The sequence below is a fragment of the Pelophylax lessonae genome (genome assembly GCF_965119305.1).
Source record: "Pelophylax lessonae genome assembly, chromosome: 9".
In the NCBI taxonomy this organism is placed as follows: Eukaryota; Metazoa; Chordata; class Amphibia; order Anura; family Ranidae; genus Pelophylax; species Pelophylax lessonae.
In genome coordinates this window covers 60442813-60468414 of record NC_138776.1, presented here as the reverse complement: position 1 = coordinate 60468414, position 25602 = coordinate 60442813, and the positions used below count along the sequence as shown (strand labels likewise).

Below are 25602 nucleotides of genomic sequence, written 5' to 3'. Positions count from 1 at the left end.
GGAAGATTTTACCCCATTCCTGACCAGGCCATATTTTGCGATTCAGCACTGCGTTACTTTAACGGACAATTGCGCGGTCGTGCGATGCTGTACCCAAATTAAATGTATGGTCTTTTTTCCCCACAAATAGAGCTTTCTTTTGGTGGTATTTGATCACCTGTGCGATTTTTACTTTTTGCGCTATAAACAAAAAAATAAGAGTGACAATTTTGAAAAAAATAACAATATTTTTCACATTTTTTTATATGAAATTCCCCAAAAAAAATGCAAAAATCCAAACTTTTTAACATTTTAGGCCAATTTGTTTTCTGCTACATATGTTTAGTAAAAAAAAAAAAAAAAAAAAAAAAAAAAAAAAAAAAAAAAAAAAAAAATCGCAATAAGCGTATTTTGATTGGTTTGCGCAAAAGTTATCGCAGCTACTAACTACGGAAAATTTATATAATTTTTATAGTTTTTGTTTTTAACTAGTAATGGCGGCGATCTGCAATTTTTTTTTGTGGGACTGCGACATTGTGGCGGACAGATCGGACCCTTGACTGACATTTTTGACACTTTTGGGGGTACAAGTGACATTACTACAGTAATCAGTGCTATAAATATGCACTGTTACTGTAAAAATGACACTGGCAGGGAAGGGGTTAACTTTTATTGGTGTTTAAGGGGTTAATGTATGCCTGGTGCTTACTGACATGTGTGTGTGGGGGGGGGGGGAACTGAGTGACACAGGCACAGATCGCAGGTTCAGCTACGCTGAATCCTGTAATCTGTGACTGTCTGTCTCATAGGAGATCCGCCCGCTTTGTTTACACAAGCGGGCGGATCTCCTCACTCGATCCCTGATGATCGGGGAAGAGCGGCGGTGATCACCACCTCTCCTCCCCTGGCCCGACTCCCGCTGTGTCTGAATACAGCGGGAGCGAGCCTCTGGCGGCGCGCGCGTGACGCCCAAAAGGGGAGGAGTCCTGTGACCTACGTCGCTGGACGATAACGAGCCACTTTGCCGCAGTACGCTCAATGTGAGCGGTCGGCAAGTGATTAAGGTAAGTTTCTCATAATGCACTAGTATGCGATGCATACTAGCACATTATGACATTGTCTTGCAGGGGAATTTTTTTTTATGTTTGTTTAACTGCGGTTTATTACCGCATTAAATGTAGACGTGTTAGAACCTGTTTTTTTTTTTTTTTTTTTTATATATCTTTGCTCCCATAGGTGAGCTTTCACCCCACACCTTGTGTAGTCACCCTGAAAGGAAATTAGCAGTACGGAGAGGCGTTGTCAGAACCTCCAATAATTGGTGAAGTGTTTGAAGAAATTTTTCCCTCTTCCTGTGCAGACAAGTGGTTGAGGAGATTTTTCTCACTTCCTGTGGACATGGACACAGAAACCGAGCAAATCTCAACAGGGACATTGGGAGCAATAAAATCCTGACAGTTTTTAATCCTTTCACTTTCTATCCAAGATTGGACAAAATGGAGGTCTGCCATAAACAATCTAGAGCAGGGGTCTCCAGACTTTTGAAACAAAGGGCCAGCTTATTGTCCTTCACACTTTAGGAGGGCTGGATTGTGGCCAGCGGGGGCAGAAAATGTCGCAGGCCCAGCCTCAGTGAGAATAAATATGGCCTCATGGTTGGTGGCCAATAGGAGGAGGAGTAGTGCCTCAATTAGTAGGAGGAATAGTATTCCATCATTGGTATTGGTGGAGGAAATAATACCCTAATGTTGGTTTTAGTGGGAGAAATACTGCCTCATATCATTTATTTAGCATAATGCCCCAAGGCCTGGATAAAGGCTAACAATGGGCCATATCTGGCCCTTGGACCACAGTTTGAAGACCCCTGATCTAGAGCATAATTTGAGCCATTGATTCCTTGATTTAACTGAAAGGTGAAAGCTTTCTATGTTATTGTCTGTAACCAAAGTTGGGAAATTTGATTCGTAATTGCTTTTCTTTCCTCCTTATATAATGTATTCCTTTTTTTTTTTTTTTTCTTTGTATGGGGGGACAATTGTACAATTGTACTCAGGTTTCAACCTCACTATGTTTTGTATACCCCTTTTGTTTGAAAAAATAATTTAAAAAAATATTGGAAAAGAAAGATGACAGCAGATTGCCTTGGGACCAGTGTTAATTTTGGCAGCAAATTTCAATTTAGTCTTAGTCTTAGGACTAAAATGCCATTTTAGTTTTAGTCCCATTTTAGTCTTCTGCAAGTGTTTTAGTTTTAGTCGTATTTTAGTCTTAAGACTAAAATGCCATTTTAGTTTTAGTCGTATTTTAGTCATCTGAATTGTTTTAGTCGTATTTTAGTCGACTAAAATTGTGTTAATTTAGTCGACAAAATTAACACTGCTTGGGACATTTTTAAATTTGTAAATTGGTTCCAATATTTTTGACTACACTCTTCAGGATAAAGCAGAATAATATTAAAGTTGAAATTTAGGTATGGCTATATTGCGTAGGAATATTAGTCCAGCTTGGACCTGTGTAACTATATGTGCCATACCAGTGTAATCCCCATGGAAGCTGGAACTGTAGTAGGCTCCGTAACTACATTGATCACCGCTAGCTTCCAGGTCACATGCCAAGAAGATGCCCTTCTGTGTACTCAGGAGGTTGCTTACTCAGCACAGACGCTATTCAGCAAAGAAACATTGCAAAGTAACAGTAGAAAAAGACTGAATAGTCCATCAAGTATGCCCATTTTTCTTTTTTTTTTTTGTTTTGGAAAAGAAAGAACCCTAAAGTCATAGTAGTACCTGCTACAGTGATTTCTATTTTCCACGGGGATCGGCCAGCTATGGCAATTACATACTTACATTGGTCCAAGTTTGACAACTTTAATTATGCAAAAGTAGCCATAACTGGAATTCAGCTTTAAATCAAGGCAGGGCAAATCCTATGAGCAGGAGTGTACCTACAGGGGTCACAATTGCAACCCGGTCCCGTGCGGCCTCCCTGTACATCTAGATAGGAGGAGCAGTAGCATATAGAGGAATCAAACTCTCCATTTTCCTCTTGCAGCCGCTGAATGCTTATGGGAGGGAGAAGACAAGAAGTGGGGTTTCTGCTGCCCAGCCCCGTGTGCTCCTCTAGCCCCCCCTGTGTTCTCTCCTGGACCCCCTCGTCCCCCGCATTCTGTGCTGCTGAGCCTACAGAGATGGAGACTGAGGGATGCGTCCTCAATCTCCTTTCTCCTTCTCAAAGAAGAAACATCAGAGTTCTGTTTAGACCCCTGATATTTCACCAAAGCCTGCCAACGGGGCTTCTAAAAAAAAAAAAATTGTAAAAAAAAATAAAAAATTAAAAAATTTAATTGTAAATAAAAAGATAAAAATTGCTAAGAGAAAAAAAAAATATAAAAAAATGAAAACATTATCATCAGTGGCACAACTACCAGGGCCACAAAGGTCGTGCTTGAGACTGGGCCCTGGTGTTCCTCCACTGGGCTCAGAGGGAAGGGCCCTGGCTGGGGCTCAGATGAGCCCTTCATGGTTTCTTGCAATAGGGCCCTGAAGTTTCTAGTTACACCACTTTCCATGAGCCAGGTAGCCGATACTCCTTAAAAATTACAGATGGTGCCTAACTTTCAAGATTCTCTCTAGTTGTTGTCAAAGGAGCGGTCTTCTAAAACAAAAAACAAAAAAAATCCTACCGGTACTGGCTTCTGGATTTAAAAGACTAGCCCCCGAATTTCATTATTTTGTCCAACCTTGTATTAATGAACTTGATTCTGCCACAACTAGAAGACTTGTAATCATTGGACAGTATTTCCAACACTCTGTTCCCCCTCATCTGCTCTAAACAAACGAAGGAAAGAAATGTAGTGTAAAGAAGAAAGACAAAAACAAACCCATTCTACTGCTGGGGCTCCATAAAAGACACTTAACGATCCCTGCTAAAAGCAGCTTCTTAAATTTCCTTCAATAGGAAACCATTGATTGGGACAAGGGAAAGGATTGTATAGTGAATATAATTTTTTTTTTTTTATCTGACCCCCTGAAACCCATCCATGACCACTTTAGTTGTCCATGGATTCCAGGTTAAGACCCCGTTCACACCGGGGCGACCTGTCAAGACGACCTGGTCGCCTGACAGGTCGCCTGCCTTAGAGAAGCTGTGGACCTGTTCTAATAGGAGCGACACAAGTCGCTCCGACTTAGAAAAAGGGTCCGAAGCTTCTTTGGGGCGACCTGGAGCGACCTGCATAGACTTTAATGTTATGAAGTCCGTGCCGGCCGCTCCGAGGTCGCGGTGCGAGCTGCGCACCGCGACCTGTGAGGTCGCCCCGGCAAGTCGGATTGCCCCAGTGTGAACGGGGTCTTAAGGAGATGTACAGCTAAAGCTAGTTTAACTGTACATCTACTAGTTTGTTCTGCACTCCTGTGACCCATTTTCAGCAGAGAGCCGGCTGAAGTCCACTCTCTGCTGACATCACAGAAGTCAGTCCAGGCACCGCGCCATCACGACAATGGAAGTTGAGATCTGCCAGGAGCTTGGACTGACACCCGGCTCAGCCTCTCAGTGAGCCGCTGAGAGGCTGAGCCGGCCGCTTCCCCCCCTCCACAGCCCGGCCCTCCAGTGAGTAAGGAGGGGGCAGAGTCAGTTAGCAGCTCTCTGCTTGGGGAGCTGTCAGAACCGAGGGATCAGCAGTGTTCTATTGCTCGGTTCTCAGTGTAGAGGCTCTAGGGCAGTGGTCCTCAACCCTGGCCTACAGGGCCAAATAACAGGCCAGGTTTGCAAGATAACTGAAATACATCCCAGGTGATATCATTTGCTGCTCAGTGATTGCAGTATTCTAGTCTGCATCTCCCCAAGATAATACTTAAAATCTGGCCTGTTAGTGGGCCCTGAGGACCGGAGTTGAGGACCACTGCTCTAGGGGACAGATGCAGCATCAAACTGATGCTGCATCAACCTAGAGAAGTATAAAATAAAAAAATAATAATCCCATACATCTGTAGCACTGCCCCCCTAAGGACTGCTGGATTTTTACACTTTCGGGCCCCCCTGGGTTACTGTTAGCAACTTTGACATTCAAGGCTATCACTTTACTTCTTGGCTCAGTCAATAATTAGTCTAGGGGTATGTAGTTGTTTTGAGTTTTATTTATAAGTTATGGATAGGAGAAGGGAATAGTGGGATACTCCAGATTAACTATGCACAATGTTTGGAGGACATCTGTCTGATGATACAGCCAGGCTGTTGATCCACCTTGCCACTTAGGTGGATTTAGGATTAAGTCTCTTTCCAGATGTTATCTTCAAGACACCTGTCCTCGGACTATCCTACTCCCTCAAGTCAGGCCCCTAGACACGATCCCCTGTACTCATGATACAGTTTTTCTAGGGTCTCCAGTGTCTCCCCCTCAGTCAGCTTTCCTGGACCTCTGGGTTCAGCTCCGTTCCTCTGGCCCTCAAGACGACCCCCTGATGCCACGTGACACTGCTAAAGAGGAGGCGGCAGCCACCACCCTCCCTCCAGGACTCTGCTCACCAGCCAAAGACCCCGAAGCACCTGTGCTCCTGGCTTTTATACAGTATCCCAGAATGCACCGAGGCAGTCTGTCAATCACCAGGACTGTATCAAAGCCTGTGTACCCATTGGTCAGGTTTCCTTCCACTGTCCAACATGCCTCCCTATTGGACCAGTGTGAAACACTCTCTAGAATCGATGAATCACATACTGAGCAGACCTCACTCACAGATCCTGCTCTCTAGTAGGCAGAAAGCAATATAGATTTGCCTGCTGCTCCTCTGATAGGCAGACAGAGCCAAACAACTATACTCTCTCACTAGCACCTATGAGGGTGCTACACATCTCTTTTAAGAACCCCTTGTCTAAGAGTTGGGAGGACACAGTGGAATAAGGGTAACACCAAGCATGATGCAGAGCTTTTCATGGGCTGTAGTGCCAGAGGGAGAGAAAATCTCAGGAGACTACCCCCACTCCATGATAGTTGAAGTGGTTGTAAACCTCAGACATGAAATATAAACAAAGCCTATCCCACTATATGTCAACAGGTCTGTGGTTGTGAGCCCTTATAGATCCCCAGCTCACGATTCCCCAGGGCGTGGAGTCTAAGCCTCAGCCTGCTTCTTCACCAGGGCCGCTGATGGTGGGGATGGACTTGCAGCAGACTGGAACCAGGTCGCGGCCCCCAGGTAGGCCCAGCTGAGAATGTGGAGACCGCTGGCGTGTGCAGGGTAAACAGGAGACTATAAGGAGATCCAAGAGACAAGCCGAGGTCAGGACAGGCAGCAGACAAACGTAGACGGAGAAACAAAGTCAGGTCGGTACACAGGAGCTCAGATACAATAACCAAGGGATACACGAATGGGAGCTCAGAGAACAGCGAAGTTGCTCAAGCAAGGAACAGTGCACTGACCATGTGTATGTATATATATATATATATATAGGGAAGTGACCCAGGAAGTAATTGACAGGAACAGGATATAACCCACAGTGGAGCAGGCGACGCCCATAGGAAACAGAGAAGCCCAAACACCACATGTGAAGGGAGGCAAAACAGAAGCACTGCAGCAAGGAGGTAAGAATATACAGACAAAACTATAGGCACTATTGTGACACTATAGTGTGTACTTGTCTCAATTAAGAGCACTAAGTGTCATTTCTATCTGCTGCTTCTTTCCTCTGCTATCAGCATGAATAACTTCTGACAAGGTTCCCTGACACTAAGAGAAAAATGGTGACAGGGGGAAGGCGCTCCAGCTGACTGACACCTCAGTTCTGTTCGAGTGTGCTGTGTGGAGGGGGTGTGTCCCTTCCCTCCAATCAGCTCATAGAGTTCTCCTTACTGAGTTTGCTATAGTGCAATTTCAGCTCTCCTCCCCTTCCTTTTTTTGTGAATTGTTTATTTTTATATAATTATTTATTTCTGGACTTTGAACAGATGTAGCAAAAAGAAGACTGCAGATAAACAGGTACAACTTAGGAAGGAGGCGTGGTTTAATCTCTGTGTATAACCTCAAGCCAGTCACTTCACGGGGTATATGGAAGGGTTTACAACCACTTTAACACCAGAGGAGTGTCCTTTTCTTCTATTTATTTATTACACATTTTTGTACAGTACCAACAATTTATGTAGCTCTTTACATATTGTACACTCTCAGAAAGCTTACAATCCAAGGTCCCCATTTCCCTTGCATAGACACATACACTAGGGCCAATTTGGACTAGAGCCAATGACCTACCAGCACGTCTTTGGAGTGCGAGAGGAAGTCAAAGTACCTGGAGGAACTAATGCAAGCGCAGGGAGAAAGGCAACCTGTGAGACCCGAAACGTTGGTTTCTTTTTTTTTTTTAATACTTTGTTTTTTAAGACTGCACATGGTAAATACAGAGACCATAAGACATATATGTGCATAGAGGTAACGTAAACATACATGACTTAACAATTGGAAGACAATTACTGGACTGGAGCCATATGAAAAGGCAACCCAGAAAGCCAGGCAGTAGAGGGTCTCTGTACCCTGTGTGGTATTTTGCATGGTAAATACCATGAATAGAAGAACACAGAAAAGGTAGTATGCAAGAAAGAAGCGCCTAGATAGGAGAGGGGGAGTAAAAAAAAAAAAAAGTGAGGGGAAAGAGTGGGGGGAGGGGGGGGACAGGAGACGGGAACTGGGGAAGAAGAAAGGGAAGGGAACCAGTCATTCTGCCATCTCACACGGCCAAAAAGCTATCCTCCTGTATTCTCTAGGTTGAGTGATTTAGTTCAGCTGGGCCCTGTACCCCTCACAATAAACAAAATCGTGCCAGTAGAACCATTCGTGTGGAGGCCCCTCTCTGTGGCCACCAGAATCTCCATTTCATTAACTTCAGCGACTCTTTTCAACCAAATGGCTATAGAAGGTGCCTGTGTGTTTACAAAAGAGGGGTATACAACTCTTTGCCGCGGTGATCAGTAATGGCAAGATGGAGCATCTGTAGGCCTTACCAGAGAAGCGGTGGTGATGCAGAAGTAAAAGTGCAGGGTCTCTCTGCAAATCATAATCAGTGAATTTTTTGGGTTATACGGTGAACGTCCATCCAGTTTGACTGTAGATGGTGGCAGGACCAAAAAATATAGAGTAGAGAACCAGTTTCCTCACCCAACCTCCAGCATAAGGCCCCTTTCACACATGCTGTCCGTTTTTCATCCATCCGTTGACGGATGAAAAACGGACATCACTGTATCTCTATGTAAAAATGGATGACAAAGGATGATCATCAGTTAACATCCGTTTTCATCCGCTTCCGTCAATGTCCATTTTTTTGAACGTATGAATGCCCTATTTTTCATCCATCAAAAAAACGGATCGGACGAAAAACGTATGACAACGGATGAAAAACAGATAACTGACGAAAAACGGAAGACAACTGACGAAAAACGGAAGATAACGGATGGAAAACGGAAGACAACGAATGGAAAACGGAAGACAACGAATGGAAAACGGAAGACAACGAATGGAAAACGGAAGACAACGAATGGAAAACGGAAGACAACGAATGGAAAACGGAAGACAACGAATGGAAAACGGAAGACAACGAATGGAAAACGGAAGACAACGAATGGAAAACGGAAGACAACGAATGGAAAACGGAAGACAACGAATGGAAAACAGATACATTTTGACGTGACTGAACTGATGAACTGAACGGACCGTTTGTGTGAAAGGGGCCTTAGGCCGTTTTCCATTCGTTGTCTCTGCAACAAGTGGTTGAGGAGCCAACCCAGAGGGAGGCCATTTTGGATTTGGTATTCACAAATGGGGATTCGGTATATGATGTCATTGTAGGCGAAACCTTGGGATCTAGTGATCACCAGTCAGTGTGGTTTAATATAAGAACTGTGAAAGAGTCACACAAAAACAAAAGTTTTAGATTTTAGAAAAACAGACTTTTCAAAAATGAAATTAGTCATAAATGAGTCCTTATCAGACGAACGGATTACATGGAGTCCAGGAGAAATGGGACTACTTAAAAGGTGCATTATTGAAGGCAACAGAAAATTGCATTAGACTTGTCAGTAAAAGCAAAAAAAGGAAGAGACCACTGCGGTACTCAGCTGAAGTGGCCCAAATCATTAAAAATAAAAAGCTAGCATTTTGTAATTCTAAAAAAAAACCAGAGCAATGAAGATAAGGAATTCTACAAGATTAGGCAGAAAGAGGCCAAGCAAGTTATAAGAACTTCTAAAGCGCAGGCAGAAGAAAAACTAGCTCAGTCTATGAAAAAGGGGGATAAGACATTCTTCAGATATATAAATGAAAAAAGGAAATTAAAACAAGGAATAACTAAATTAAAAACAAAGGACGGAAGGTATGTAGAAGAGAATAAAGGGCTAGCCGACTGCCTTAATGAATACTTCTGTTCAGTTTTTACAGAAGAAAAAGAAGGAGAAGGACCTCCACTTGAAAGGATGACTAATGAATCGTTTGATGCATGTGTCTTTACAGAGGAAGACGTTCTAAGATTGCTGTCTACAGTGAAGACAAATAAGTCACAGGGTCCTGATGAGATACACCCAAAATTATTAAAAGAACTTAGTGGTGAGCTGGCAAAACCATTAACAGATTTATTTAACTAATCATTAGTAACAGGAGTTGTCCCGAAAGATTGGAGATTGGAAATTGGCAAATGTCGTGCCCATTCACAAGAAAGGTAGTAGGGAGGAATCGAGCAACTATAGACCAGTGAGTCTGACATCTATAGTAGGCAAATTAATGGAAACCCTTTTAAAGGATAGGATTGTGGAACATCTTAAATCCCATGGATTGCAAGATGAAAAACAACATGGGTTTACTTCAGGGAGATCATGTCAAACAAATCTTATAGATTTTTTTTGACTGGGTGACTAAAATAATAGACGGTGGAGGTGCAGTAGACATTGCATATCTAGATTTTAGTAAGGCTTTTGACACTGTCCCACATAGAAGACTTATCAATAAACTACAGTCATTGAACATGGACTCCCATATTGTTGAGTGGATTAGGCAGTGGCTGAGTGACAGACAACAGAGGGTTGTAGTCAATGGAGAACATTCAGAACAAGGTCATGTTACCAGTGGGGTACCTCAGGGATCTGTACTGGGACCAATTTTGTTTAATATCTTCATAAGTGATATTGCAAAAGGCCTCGATGGTAAGGTTTGTCTTTTTGCTGATGACACAAAGATATGTAACAGGGTTGATGTTCCTGGAGGGAAACGCCAAATGGAAAAGGATTTAGGAAAACTAGAAGAATGGTCAGAACTCTGGCAACTGAAATTTAATGTGGATAAGTGCAAGATAATGCACCTGGGGCGTAAAAACCCAAGGGCAGAATATAGAATATTTGACACAGTCCTGACCTCAGTATCTGAGGAAAGGGATTTAGGGGTAATTATTTCAGAAGACTTAAAGGTGGGAAGACAATGTAATAGAGCAGCACGAAATGCCAGCAGAATGCTTGGATGTATAGGGAGAGGTATAAGCAGTAGAAAGAGAGAAGTGCTTATGCCGCTGTACAGAACACTGGTGAGACCTCACTTGGAGTATTGTGCGCAGTACAGGAGGCCATATCTCCAGAAGGATATAGATACTCTAGAGAGAGTTCAGAGAAGAGCTACTAAACTAGTACATGGATTGCAGGAAAAAACTTACCAGGAAAGGTTAAAGGGCCTTAACATGTATAGCTTGGAAGAAAGAAGAGACAGAGGGGATATGATAGAAACATTTAAATACATAAAGGGAATCAACTCGGTAAAGGAGGAGAGCATATTTAAAAGAAGAAAAACTACCACAAGAGGACACAGTTTTAAATTAGAGGGGCAAAGGTTTAAAAGTAATATGAGGAAGTATTACTTTACTGAGAGAGTAGTGGATGCATGGAATAACCTTCCTGCAGAAGTGGTAGCTGCAAATACAGTGAAGGAGTTTAAGCATGCATGGGATAGGCATAAGGCTTATCTTTTTTGGCGGATCTGAACGGTCCCCCCATGCATTCCTATGGGGCATCGGATGGCAGCGGAGACATGTCCGCTGACATCCGACCCGATCCGATCCATCAAATCTGGACGGATGGAAACCCTATTTTCCATCCGTCCAGCGGAATGGATCGGATGGGATCGGATGAGAACGGACCGACGGTCCGTTTCCATCCGATTTCCCCCATAAAGATGCATGGGGAACTGACAGCTGTGTCTCCGCACACAGCGCGGAGACACAGCTGTCCTCCTTCTGCTCAGCGGGGGATCGGCGGCTCGTTCCCCCGGTGAGAAAAACGGAGTCCGTTTGACGGACATAATGTATGAAAGAGCTCTTAGTCCGTACATTGAGGGAACATCTTATTACTCTTGACAGTTGTGGGTTACCAGCATGTCAACACCTTGAAATTGGATTCCTGGTGTTTAGCACAGAAAGAGGTTTGGTAGGAGAACAGAAGAATTCTTCTCACCTGTTTATCCGAGAAGCCCAATCCAAAATCTTGTTCCCACTTAGTTATATGGGGCTGTAAAGGTCGGTGGCGGGGACACCGAAAACGAATAGATCTGAGACACTGCATGGCGTAGCGGGGATTGCTCTAGACATAGAAGACATTGGTTTCTTATGCCTTATGTGATGCTGTCTTCACAACAAACACGTGACACATTTATTTGGAGTACTGATGACTTAACATTTCTGTATCTGGCAAGCACAGGTGGTACATAGAGCCTGCTGAAAAAAAAATTGATGACAGGCTGAAATACTAGGTGGTTGTACCACTCAGAGCAGCATACAGCCACGACCCATTTCAGCCTGTCATTGATTATAACAAGGCTGCTAGCAGTGGGTTGTATGCACCACCTGTGCATGCTCCCAGGCACTATAATACGCCTGTTTTTTACTCCATACATATATATATATACAGCCATGGTCTGTTCCACATTCCAGCCAGCCGCATGTGCTATGGGCAGAAAAGTGTATTCCCAGGAAAAAACGTGAGTCTCTGCCGGCTACTTTCATGCCTTATTACTGAAAGATCTTATTATGATCTATGACATCTTAAATAGAAATGCGGGAGCTTGCATGGCTAACTTGGCTTCAATACCTAATGAGTCACTGACCTCCAACAACTATGCAAGGCAGGGTTTCAGAAAGGCTCTGGGTTTGTTCCAGGATTGTGACTCAACCACAAGATTTGCTGCATTTCTCCGCATCGCACTCCAAAGCAAATGCACGGCATCCATGCGATCTTCTGCGGGTGTCAATGTTAGATTAAGGACACCCTGAAACTGATCGCAAAATGCAGTGCGACTGCCACAATTGGAACACCAATGTGATGTGGTTCAGGTGTGGGGGGGGGTGAGTCCTGTATCATTTTGGTGCGGATGCGATGCAAGCCATACAAAATGGGTGGCTCAAATCGCACCACACAGATATCGCATGTGCTGTGCACAGGAATGTGGTGCGATTCCTGTGCGAATCACATGCGGTGGTTGCCACCCACCAGTGTGAACCTAGGCACACTAGCTAGTGAAGCATGGATGAGGTTAACAGTTCTGGAGCTTGCACCTTCAGGGTGGGTTCACACTTAGACCCCTTTCACACATACGGACCGCTCGTCTGTTTTTCATCCATCTGTTGACGGATAAAAAAAACGGACATCAATGCATTCCTATTGAAAAACGTATGTAAGTGGATGATCATTCATTTACATCTGTCTTCATCCGCTTCCGTCAACACCAGTTTTTTTGAATGGATGAAAGCCCTATTTTTCATCCGTTAACAAAACGGATGGATGACAAACGGATGACAAACAGAAAACGGATGAACAACTGATAAAAGACTGATAAAGGATGAACAACGGATGAAAAACTGATAAAAGATGAACAACTGGTGAAAAACTGATAAGGCCCCTTTCACACTAACCGTCCGTCGGACGGATTCCGTTTTTCTCAGCGGGGGATCGAGCTGCGGATCCCCCGCTGAGCAGGCGGATGGCAGCTCTGTCTCCGTGCTGTGTGTGGAGACAGAGCTGTCAGGTCCCACTGTTCTCTATGGGGAAATCGGATGGGAACAGACCGTCTTTCCGTTCTCATCCGATCCCATCCGATCCGCTGAACGGATGGAAAATAGGGTTTCCATCCGTCCAGATTTGATGGATTAGATCGGATGTCAGCGGCCATGTCTCCGCTGACATCCGATGCCCCATAGAGATACATAAGGTCCGCCTGTGTGAAAAGGGGCCAAAGGATGCACAATGGATGAAAAACTGATAAAGGATAAATAACGGATGAAAAACGGATGACAGAGGATGAAAAACAGATGACAAAGGATGAAAAACGGATGACAAACGGAACGGATGAACAATGGATAAAAAACGGATGACAAAGGATGAAAAACGGAACGGATGAACAACGTATAAAAAACGGAACGGATGAACAACGTATAAAAAACGGATGACAAAGGATGAAAAACGGATGACAAAGGATGAAAAACGGAACGGATGAACAACGGATAAAAACCGAATGACAAAGGATGACAAACGGAATGGATGAACAACGAATGAACGACGGATGAAAAACGGAATGGATGAACAACGGATGAACGACGGATGAAAAACGGATGACAAACGATGAAAAACGGATGTTGACTGAAAAAAACTGATGACAAAAAATCATGACTGAACTGATGAAATGAGCGGTCCGTATGTGTGAAAGGGGCCTTAAATCGGATGTGGCTCACAGCAGGGGCCTGATGTGTCCCTGTTCTCCATTTCAGGGATGAATCAGGCCCGAATTTTTGCCTGAATTTGGACCTGAACCCGAGCCAAAGACGCACAGGACCCTTGTGCAATCCGCTCCGCAGCCGCCACGGATATGTGTGAACTGGCTTTATTGAGAGACGGTCACATCTCCAGTCATGCGAATTGAATGCCGGAAAACCCGCTTCCAATTCGCACTAGTGTGAACCCAGCCTTAAAAACCAAGCCAGCAATAGCGGTCCCCATTCAGTTTCATTCTCAGAAGTCCTGTTTCAGGGTTCTTTCTCACATTGGGGTGTCCTAATGTTGTGCATGGTTGTTATAGTGTGAATGCTGGGAGAAATCTCAGAGTGTTCCAGATTGTGGCTTACCCTGAAATACACAACAGCTGAACGGCTGACAAGCGACAGGAGAGCAGAGACAGCTGGGATTCTCCTAGGGAAGGTCACAATCAGGAAGAACTTGTCACCCTGCAGTCATGACATCCCGGTGTCACTGCTTTATAGAAAGCTATTCTCGGGTTTGGTAGAGGCAGAGATGCAGGGTGTGCCCATACAATGTATACAAGCTGCGGAGCATGATGGGACTCGCCAATGTTCTGCTTTATGTCTGAGACCAGGGGCCGCTCACAGAATATTCTACAGAATGGTTCAACCTGCTGCTGCTGCGATATAAATAGCGGGACATTCCGAGGATCTGGTATGCGGCTGAAGAGGAGGCACCAGCAGTTCAGGCCTTCGTCAGCCACACTTCATAATCTGTACAATGCTCTACCTTAGAACACGAAAATCTGCGCCTCTCCTCAACCCAGGTTCATAGGGCTGACCATACACTAAACAATCTGATTGTACAATCTCTTAGATCTATAATCTATGTAGTGCAAAGGCCTCCCTGAATTCATACCAATTCAAATGATTGTTTAGGTTGGTATTCAGATTACACAGTTTTATATAATCCCCCAAATGAAAGAGGCCTAACCAGTTTTTCAGGCGGACCTGATCGGACCCTCCAGTCTCTTCTATTACAAATGTCTGCTGACACCCGCTGCCATCCGATCCTGTCTGCCAAAAACAGAGAGATGGTGGTCCTATTCCCCATCCGTCAGGCGGATCAGATGGAAACAGACAGGTGGTACGTTTGCATCCGATTAACCCACTGAAGAGAGCAGGGCTGTGTCCGTGTCCGCTTTGCAAAGCAGAGGAGACATGGACCTGTCATTCGCCAAACCAGTGGAGATATCCAGTGCTGTATCTTGGCCTAGGCCAACAAGGTCCAGGCCTAGGGCAGCACTTTGTAGGGGGGGGGGGCGCAGCAAAAAATTTGGACTTGTGTTTGCTGCCACTGATTATTTCACTTATTTGTAGAATGACTCTGGACTTTCTATTTATTATACAAATAAGTGACATAATCCTAGGATTACAATTAGTGGCAGCAAACACAAGTCCACATATCTTAAAAGAACTGATGGGGCTGCACTGATATGGCAGCACTGATGGGCACTGATTTGCTCTGATATGCTGCACTGATGAGCACTAATATGCTGCTCTGATGGGCACCAATATGCTGCTAATGGTGGGTACTGATAAACTGCACTGATGGGCACTAATGAGGCTGCATTGATAAGGCAGCACTGATATGCTGCACTGATGGGCATTGATGAGGCTGCACTGATGGGCATGAGATGGCACTGATACATTTCACTGATATGGTGCCCTGATGGGCACTGATATGTTGCACTCATGGCCACTGATGAGGCGGCACTGATAAGCTGTACTGATGGGCACTGATAGGGCTGTACTGATAGGCTGCACTGATGGGCAGTAATGAGGCTGCACTGATTGGCACTGATAGACTGTGGTTGTGGTCTGTGTTTTACAGATGACAGGCCGGTCATAAACAGGAAGGAGTGTGGCCTTTACAGGAAGGGGTGGGTCATGTTTCAATTAAGGGGTGCACAAGTTTAGTTAGGCCTAGGGCAGCACAAAACCTAAATACACCACTGGAGATATGCCCCACTGAGCAAGCAGGGGGGGCCCATGTGAAAGGGGCCTAAAGTTAAAGCAGATCTTCATCTCAATAAGGAGGCCATAATGAGGAAAAGACAACTCTACAACCAATCCCTAATGACTTACCTCGCCCATATCAATTAGCCCTGCCTACACAAACTTAAAGCGGAGTTCCGACCTCAAATACCTTTTTTAACTAAAAATACCCCTATAATACTAATCCATCGCCCTTTACAGAACCGCTATTCTCATACTTACAAGGTGTACGGTATTGGATTTTAGTCAAAATCTTACTTTTAAAAAAGCTGTCTGGGCGCAGCCATCTTGGATGTGGGCATCTGAAGTCGCAGTGTAATCTGCTGTGTCCTTCTTCCTGATTCCAGGGAGTGTTCTGGGAGTTCTTCCTGATTCCAGCCTCCTGGGAGTGAGGACAAACAGCTCCCAGGATGCAATGCAAAGGCGGAAGTGATGTCGGTGGCCGTGGCCACAGAGGGGGGAGAAGGAAGAAGTACAATCAAAAATGCCCTGAAAATAAAGGTAAGGGACCCCCGAAAAAAAAATTGCAAATGCCCATTTGTTGATCAGCATAGCGAGCACTCCAGGAATCACTAAAGTTGCAAAATAGGCCGGAACTCCACTTTAACCCTTAAAATTAAAGTGTATCCATACCCAAAAATGTAATATTGCTGGTTGCAATAGATTCACTGCATCTATAAAGGGAGTCATGGTTGTCATCCTAGGCTGCAAACATGTCCGTATCTATCCATCGACATTACAAGCAATATCATGCAGTTTACAGACGATAGCTAGGAAGGAACTTCTTGTTCGGTGCAGCTCACAAGAAATGACAAGGACACAGTATTTCTGCCAAGATCAACAGGTATGTTCTGTATTTGTTGAAAATGTTCTTAGCTTGAAATATTGGCGCTTCCATACATGACTTGGTTTACAAATGATAGACTAATCCCTGGAAATGACTGGCCTGAGACAAGCATGTAGGAGAGGGAGGGAGTGTCCGGGTGGTGAGGCTGGGTTCAGGATGACACACCTAGAGCCAACACCTTTAATAACCAGCTTAACAATGGTGGCTCCCATAGTTCTATCCTGACAGGTCTCTTTAATCTTCATCCTGAGACTAAAGGCCCGTACACACGATCAGATTATCGAACGATCTGTCGTCCGGTTTTTGTGGCATGCTAGTCTGATGTGGAAAGTGAAGAGGTTATTTTCATATGAATTTTCCCAGATGACAGAATTCTACTTCAGAAGTGATGTCATGTGTTGGATTGCTTTGTATGTGTTCTTTCGTCTCTGAGCATGCCTAGTCTTGCTCTTAAGATTTTTTTCCGTCGAAATCTGTACTAATGAGACGAAAATCAGACGTTGTATAACGGATGACAAAAATTATATAGCCTGCACATCAGGATTTTGTCAGCCGAAAAGTCGGAGATGGCTGTCGAAAGCACCATACTAACAATCGGAAGATCGGTCGTCGGACGAAATTTCTCTACAGATTTTCTTATAGTGTGTACGGTCCTTTAGACTGGCCATACATTATGCAAATTTCCCATGCAATTTTTCTTTAGACCACCTTTTTCTTTAGAACACCTTGATAGAGCGTAAGACATCCCCTTCCTGACCCAGACAATGACATCAGATTATAGCTAAGAACTGCTGTACCCAACACTACCATCGACAGTATGGCATCTCCTGCCAGCTAATAGACAGTAACACTAGAGTATGGCTAGAAGCTGCTGTATTGAACACCCCCATAGACAGTATGGCACCCCTTCCTGATAATAGACAATGACATCGGATTACAGCTAGAAGCTGCTGTACTAGACAACCCCCATAGACAGTATGGCACCCCCTTACTGATAATAGACAATGACATTGGATTACGGCTAGAAGCTGCTGTCCTAGACACCCCCATAGACAGTATGGCACCCCCTTTCTGATAAAACAATGACATCAGATTACGGCTAGAAGCTGCTGTACTAGACACCCCCATATGGCACCCCCTTCCTGCCAATAGACGGTAACACCAGATTATGGCTGTAAGCAGCTGTACTGATCACCCCCATAGACCGTACGGCACCCCTTTCCTGCCTACACACATGGACACCAGATTATGGCTCTTAGCAGCTTTACCCAACACCCCTATAGACAATATGGCACCCCTTTCCTGACAATAGACAATGACAGCAGATTTTGGTTAGAATTAGGGCGACGTAGGGCTCAGGATTAACTCAGTTTGACACAAACCTGTGTGAAACTGTCACATTATAGCAGTCTGCCAGCCCAGTGAACCGCAGCCGTGGAATTCTTCACCCTGCAACTCCACATAACAAATGGGTGGGAGTGCTGGTGACATCAATGACCTAATATGGCCACATGACCATATCTGGACAATGTCATTACCCAAATATGGTCATATTAGGTCATTGGTCGCTAACCTTCTCCTATTTATTTATTACAGGTACTTGTATAGCACCGCCAATTTACGCAGTGCTTATATATTATACATTCACATCAGTCCCTGCCCTCAAGGAGCTTACAATCTAAGGACCCTAACTGACGTTCACATACTAGGGACAATTTAGTCTGGAGCCAACCTATCAGCATGTCTTTGGAGTGTGGGAGGAAACCCGAGTACCTGGAGGAAACCCACACAGGCACAGGGAGGACATGCAAACCCCTGGCAGGTAGTGTCATGGTTGAGATTCAAACCAACAACCCTAGTGCTGCTAGGTGGTAGTGCCAACCACTTAGTCACTATGGAGAACCTCTCTCGCTATAGCTGGAGTTTGGTGGCTCTCTCGCTAATCAGTGAGAATCTGAGCCAGCGAGGGAGCGATTCCATTACTACTGATATGGCCCCTGCAAGTAAACATTGTCAACAGATTGTAAGCTCCTATGAGCAGGGCCCTCCTGCATTGAATTGTATTGTAACTGTTAATGCTATACAAATACTGAATAATAATAACAGCATATCATTAGCTACAATGTATCATTCATCATTAAAAACAAAGTATCTTCTACAATGTATTATTCATCATTAAACACAAAGTATCTGCTACCACTACAAATAACCTGTCAGCACAAACAATGTAAATGTTGTCATAGCCCCATAGTATGTCTGCCTTATAGACTACCGATCTAGTATTTGGGGGGGGGGGGGGGGTCACAGGACAGTCCCTGCCATTTGGTGACATGCCCAGCTAGTTCATGCAAGTCAGGAAAATAAATCAGACAAGCGTCAAAAATGTGAATGTAACAGATCTGCATAAAGTTGCCCATACACGTTACAATCTGATTGTACGATTTAAATGACAGCCCAGCTAAAGAGCCATTTATCCATCGGGCCCTAGCAGTAGGAGGATGTCAGTGGTAGTGTACAATTAGATTGTAATGTATATGACCATCTTTAGCCAATGGGGTCCTTGCTTGTGGAATACCAGCAGTGCTCTGGGCCCATCACATCTGAAGAGAACAGCACCTTAGACATTTAAAGTCTGCAGTGATTGGGGAGTTTTTGTGTCTGATGAGAGCAGCGCCTGGGGCTCCTATGAGAACATTATCTGGGGCTCCTGACCTTTTAAATTTAGCAGTGGCTTGGGCTCCTTCATGCCTGATGGCAATGGTGTCTGGGGCCCCTGGACCTTTAAATTCAGCAGTGCCTGGGGCCTCTGTCTGTCTGATGAGACCAGTGCTTGATGGAAATAGTGTATGGGGCCCCTGGACCTTTAAATTGAGCTGTGTCTGGGGTCCCTGTGTGTCTGATGAGATCAGTGCTTGGTGGCAATGGTGTCTGGGGCCCCTGGACCTTTAAATTCAGCAGTGCCTGGGGCCCCTGTCTGTCTGATGAGATCAGTGCTTGGTGGCAATGGTGTCTGGGGCCCATGGACCTTTAAATTAAGCTGTGCCTGGGGCCCCTGTGTGTCTGATGAGATCAGTGCTTGGTGGCAATGGTGTCTGGGGCCCCTGGACCTTTAAATTAAGCTGTGCCTGGGGCCCCTGTGTGTCTGATGAGATCAGTGCTTGGTGGCAATGGTGTCTGGGGCCCATGGACCTTTAAATTAAGCTGTGCCTGGGGCCCCTGTGTGTCTGATGAGATCAGTGCTTGGTGGCAATGGTGTCTGGGGCCCCTGGACCTTTAAATTGAGCTGTGTCTGGGGTCCCTGTGTGTCTGATGAGATCAGTGCTTGGTGGCAATGGTGTCTGGGGCCCCTGGACCTTTAAATTCAGCAGTGCCTGGGGCCCCTGTCTGTCTGATGAGATCAGTGCTTGGTGGCAATGGTGTCTGGGGCCCATGGACCTTTAAATTAAGCTGTGCCTGGGGCCCCTGTGTGCTCGATCACAGCAGTACCTGGGGCCCTACATGCCTGATGACAAAGGTGTCTGTGGCCCCTGGACCTTTAAATTCAGTTGTGCCTGCGGGCCCTGCTAGCCTGAAGAAAGCAGTGCCTGTGGCCCTATGACAGTAGTGTCTGGGGGCCCCTGGAGGTTTACATTTATCAGTCGCTGGGGCCCCTAAATAACCGGTGACAATGGTGTCTGGGGCCCCTGGATGTTAGACTGATCAGTCGTTGGGGCCCCTGTCTGATACAGATGGTGTCCCGGCAGGTCTCACCTTGTCCCGCATTCTGGGGTCGCTCCAGGTGGTCGTCCTGTTATTGTGATCCACAAAGAAGGGCCAGCCGGTGTTGGGATCCACTTTGATCTCCCAGCCGGGTGGCAGCGGGTCTCCGGACAGGTGAGTCTTCATGCTGCTTCTGGTAAGAGGCTGATGTGCCATCCTGACCCCGACACACTTTATCTACCGACTTCAGGTGACGCCAGACACCGACCTGGAAATGTCTGGAAGAACCGAGGACATCCGACACCAGGGGGGGGGGAGCGGGGCGGGGCTCTGCGTGGAGACAGCAGGGAATATGGGCGGGGGCACAAAGGAGTGGGCTGTATTCTGGGCGGAGATACGAGCGACTGAGTCTATGGAGGAGGCGGCACCCTGGGGGCGGAGAACTCAATGAATGGGTGGAGTTGCAGGCGGGGACTTAGAGAGTGGGTGACACTCTGGGCGGAGACTCGAAGTAGAGTGGCACTTCGGGCAGGGAGGCTGCCAGTATACTGGAGGAGGAGGAGGCGGCAGAGGGTGCAAGTAACTGCTGGAAACTTCTGCAGAACTTGGCAGGACACCGCTTTACCCTGACTCATCGCTGACACAGCTCCACCCACAACTGACTACCAGTCTACTGCCTTCCTCCACATTTCTCACAGCTTAATTCTCCATATGTCCATAGCGCTGACATATACCGCAGTGCTGTACAGAACACTGAGCTAATCACATCTGTCTCTGTACCAGAGGAGCTTACACTCTATCAAACACTAATATTATTATACATTACATAGTGCTGACATATACCGCAATGCTGTACAGAGAACACTCAACCACCCTCATCAGTCTCCGAGCCAGAGGAGCTTACACTCTAATGCCAACCCCTTATTATTATACATTACATAGTGCTGACATATTGCGCAATGCTATACAGCAGGGGTCTCCAAATCACGTCTCGGGCCGGATGCGGCCCTTTGCTAGCCTTTATCCGACCCCTGGAGAACATTTCTTCCCACTAATACAATACACTATTCCTCTCACACAATAGGGCATCATTCCTGTTACTGACATCAACAATGGGCCACTATTTCTCCAGTTGACACCAACAATTGGGCATTTTGCCACCCACTGACACCAATGGTGGGTCACTATTCCACCTACTGATACCAGCAACTGAGCATTATTCCACCCACTGACACCAATGATGGGGCACAATTCCACTCCCCGATACCAATGATGGGGCACTATTCTTTCCACTGGCATATGCATTGTTGAATGGGCTGCAAATCACCCCATAATGCAAAAAAAAAAAAAAAAAATTCCATTCTTACCACTGATACCAATGATGGGTTACCATTCTCACCACTGATACCAATGATGGGTTACCATTCTCACCACTGATACCAATGATGGGTTACCATTCTCACCACTGATACCAATGATGGGTTATTATTCTTCCCACTGATCCGAATGTTGGGTCACCATTCTTACCACTGACAGCATTGACGGGGCACTATTCCTCCCACTGACAGCAATGATGGGGCACTATTCCTCCCACTGACACCAATGATGGGGCACTATTCCTCCCACTGATACCAATGAAGGGTCACTATTCCTCCCATTGATACCAATGATGGGGCACTATTCTATCCACTGATACCAATGATGGGTCACCATTTTTACCACTGATACAAATGATAGGGCACTATTCCTCCCACTGATACCAATGACGGGCACTATTCCTCCCATTGATACCAATAATGGGGCACTATTCCTCCCACTGATAACAATGATGGGGCACTATTCCTTCCACTGATACCAATGATGGGGCACTATTCCTCCCACTGATACCAATGATGGGGCACTATTCCTCCCACTGACACCAATGATGGGTCACCATTCTTACCACTGATACCAATGATGGGTCACCATTCTTACCACTGATACCAATGATGGGGCACTATTCCTCCCACTGATACCAATGATGGGGCACTATTCCTCCCACTGATACCAATGATGGGGCACTATTCTTCCCACTGATACCAATGATGGGGCACTATTCCTCCCACTGATACCAATGATGGGGCACTATTCCTCCCACTGATACCAATGATGGGGCACTATTCTTCCCACTGATACCAATGATGGGGCACTATTCCTCCCACTGACACCAATGATGGGTCACCATTCTTACCACTGATACCAATGATGGGGCACTATTCCTCCCACTGATGGGTCACTATTCTTCCCACTGATACCAATTATAGGTCATTATTCCTCCCACTGATACCAATGATGGGGCACTATTCCTCCCACTGATACCATTGATGGGTCACTATTGTTCCCACTGACACCAATGATAGGGCATTATTCCTTCCACTGATACCAATGATGAGACACTATCCCTCCCACTGATAATAATGATGGGCCACTGTTCCTCCCACGCATGCCTTGTTCCCGTATGGTGCGATTTTGCAGCCCATATTTGAATGGGTTGCAAATCATCCCGTAACGCAAAAAAACATGCCAATGATAGGTCACTATTACTCCCACTGATACCAATGATGGGGCACTAGTCTTCCCACTGATACCAATGATGGGGCACTAGTCTTCCCACTGATACCAATGATGGAGCACTAGTCTTCCCACTGATACCAATGAGGGGGCACTATTTCTCCCACTGATACCAAAGATGGGTCACTATTCCTTCCACTGATACCAAAGATGGGTCACTATTCTTCCCACTGATACCAATGATGGAGCATTGATAGGAGCTAAACCTATGAGCTACCAATAGAGAGAAGGAGTGAAGAGCAGAACAGAAGATGAATGGAGCACCAGAAATCTGCAGCTAATTCTGTAGTGTCACCACATACAATAACGGTATGAAAAGGAATAAAAGAATCAGTGCAAATATTCTAAAATCGGAGAACCATAAATAAAGTGTATATAAAATTATTACTAAAAATCTTCATCAATCCTCTGAAATACGATAAAAAATTCACAAAGTGCTCATGTGCCAAATTAATAAAGATGGTAGATGATAGTGCAATTATGTGGTTATCCAAAGGTGATCAATAGGAACGAAAAAGAAAATAAATAAATTAATTGCAACTGAGTGAGTATCCTATGAAAAGTGAACCACTGTGACTTTTCAGTTGCACAAGTGAATAAATACAAAATTTCTGATCAAGTGTTGATAAACAAAAATAGAAAAAAAGTGAAAAAAAATTGAAATTTCAATAAGTGCCCTATGAGTCCCGGTTCACACTTGTGCGATGCGGGAAGGCTGCGAATTCGCAGCCTGTTCCCGCATCGCAAACGCACATCTGGCAGTTCAAACTGCCATATGCGATACGCAGGGGGTGTCAATTAAATGTTAACGACACCCCCAGTTTGATCGCATATCGCAGTGCGATCTGACAGTCTGCACAGGATCGGATCGCACAAGTATGAACCACTGTGCGATCCAATCCTGATGCGGCTGGAAAAAAGGGTCCTGTGCGTCTTTGCTGCGGGTGCAGTGCGAATTTCAGCCATACAAAGTGTATGGCTGAATTTGCGTCCGCACATCTGATTGCATGTAATGAAGGAGCAGTGCGCTCCGAATTACATGCGATCGCCGCAGCCACACAAATGTGAACACTCTTCAGATGCACGACGAAAAATATAAATCAATTTGTAGAAAAAATAGGTGGTGATAATAAATGTGACTCCAAGTGCTAAATAAATAGACTGTGATAAGCGTAAAAAATATAATACATATCAGTCCCGGAAAAAACGTGCACAAAATGCTGAAAAGTGAAGAAACAATGTTCATAAGCGATGCAGTGACCAGAATACTTCTGGTGATCCCAGCGCGGACTTTGGTGAGCTACGAATCCACAATTAAGTGCAATGGCTGCTCACCTCCATTAACACTCAGAAGAGCGTTTCAGGTATCAATAGTCAACCTGCAGTGCGAATTTGCAGCCCATTTTTGAATGGGCTGCAAATCAGCCCATAGTGAAAAGCAAATGGGCGCATGCACTACTTTTAAAAACATGTAACCCAAGTTGGATGGTACTGTGGCATTATGCAACTTTGGTTTCCACCCCGTTAACATTACTTTGGTACCCACAGCAATTCGTGAGGGCAGCGCATTCAAACGCTGTGGGAGGAACGCATACAAATGGTGCCTTTTACGCACTGCATTCTGGTGTGAATCGGCCATGAGACATTCATATCAGTTTCTGCATCAGAGGAGCTTACACTTTAATGTCCCACCACAGTCACACCCTTAGCCGTGCCCAGGGGGTGTGCCGGATGTGCCTGTGCACACCCTAATCACCCCATGAGGTAAAGATTCCCCTGCTGAAATTTCCCCAAAGTCCCCCAAAAGGGCTTCTAAACTTAAAAAAAATTATTTAAAAGTAAAATAATAAAAAATAACACAAAAACAAAATAAATAAAAAAAATACTGACACTGTCTGTTTTAACATTTTAAAAAATGTTTTAAACTTTATTTTGAAAAGTGTTAACCTTGCCCCTAAGCTCTTAATGTAAGCTAACAACGAACCTATCTCTTGAAGAGTTCTACTGTATAGAATAAATCCTCTGAACATTCCTGTCTGTGGTGACAGTGAGTGTTACATACGATTATTCTAAAATCATAATTGGTATTTCTAATATTACGAGCGTCCTCTGGGCTCATAATAACGTAGAGGTGGTGGCAGTGAAAGGGTTAATTGCTCTCAGCCTGCTGGCATCTAGATTGTGGTCCCACAAGCTGGAAAATCTTTGTGCAGGGTGCAGTTGAGAGTGGCGGCAGGGTGTGAGATTGGTTGGTCCTTTGTCACGAGTTAGTGAGGAGAAGGGCAGGGATCTGATACCTGCGATCGTCACAGTCCCCCCAAAAGTGTCAAAAATGTCAGTTAGGTGTCCGATCTGTCTGCTGCAATGTCCCAGTCCTGCTAAACATTGTTGATCCCTGCCATTACTAGTAAAAAATAAACAAAAATGACATAAATCTTTCCCCTAGTTGTAGACGCGATAACTTTTGCGCAAACCAACCAAAATACGCTTATTGGGAATTTTTTACCAAAAATATGTAGGAGAACACAAATTGGCCTTAAATGATGAAAAAAATAATTTTTTATTTTTTTTATTGGGAACATTAGAAAGTGAAAAAAAATGTTTTTCCTTTCAAAATTGTCGCTCTTTTTTTTTGTTTAGAGAGGTGATCAAATACCACCAAAAGAAAG

General features: G+C 44.9%; 1 protein-coding gene across 1 annotated transcript in view; it reads right to left on the bottom strand.

The window, feature by feature from the left end:
* Positions 1 to 20642, bottom strand: part of BAG3 (BAG cochaperone 3) — a 50911-nt gene extending 30269 nt beyond the window's left edge. Inside the window, exon 1 of the mRNA XM_082267564.1 lies at positions 20375 to 20642. Coding sequence (XP_082123690.1) covers positions 20375 to 20539 — 165 coding nt within the window. The 5' untranslated portion in view covers positions 20540 to 20642. The remainder of the gene's footprint in view (positions 1 to 20374) is intronic.
* Positions 20643 to 25602: the final 4960 nt, after the last annotated feature.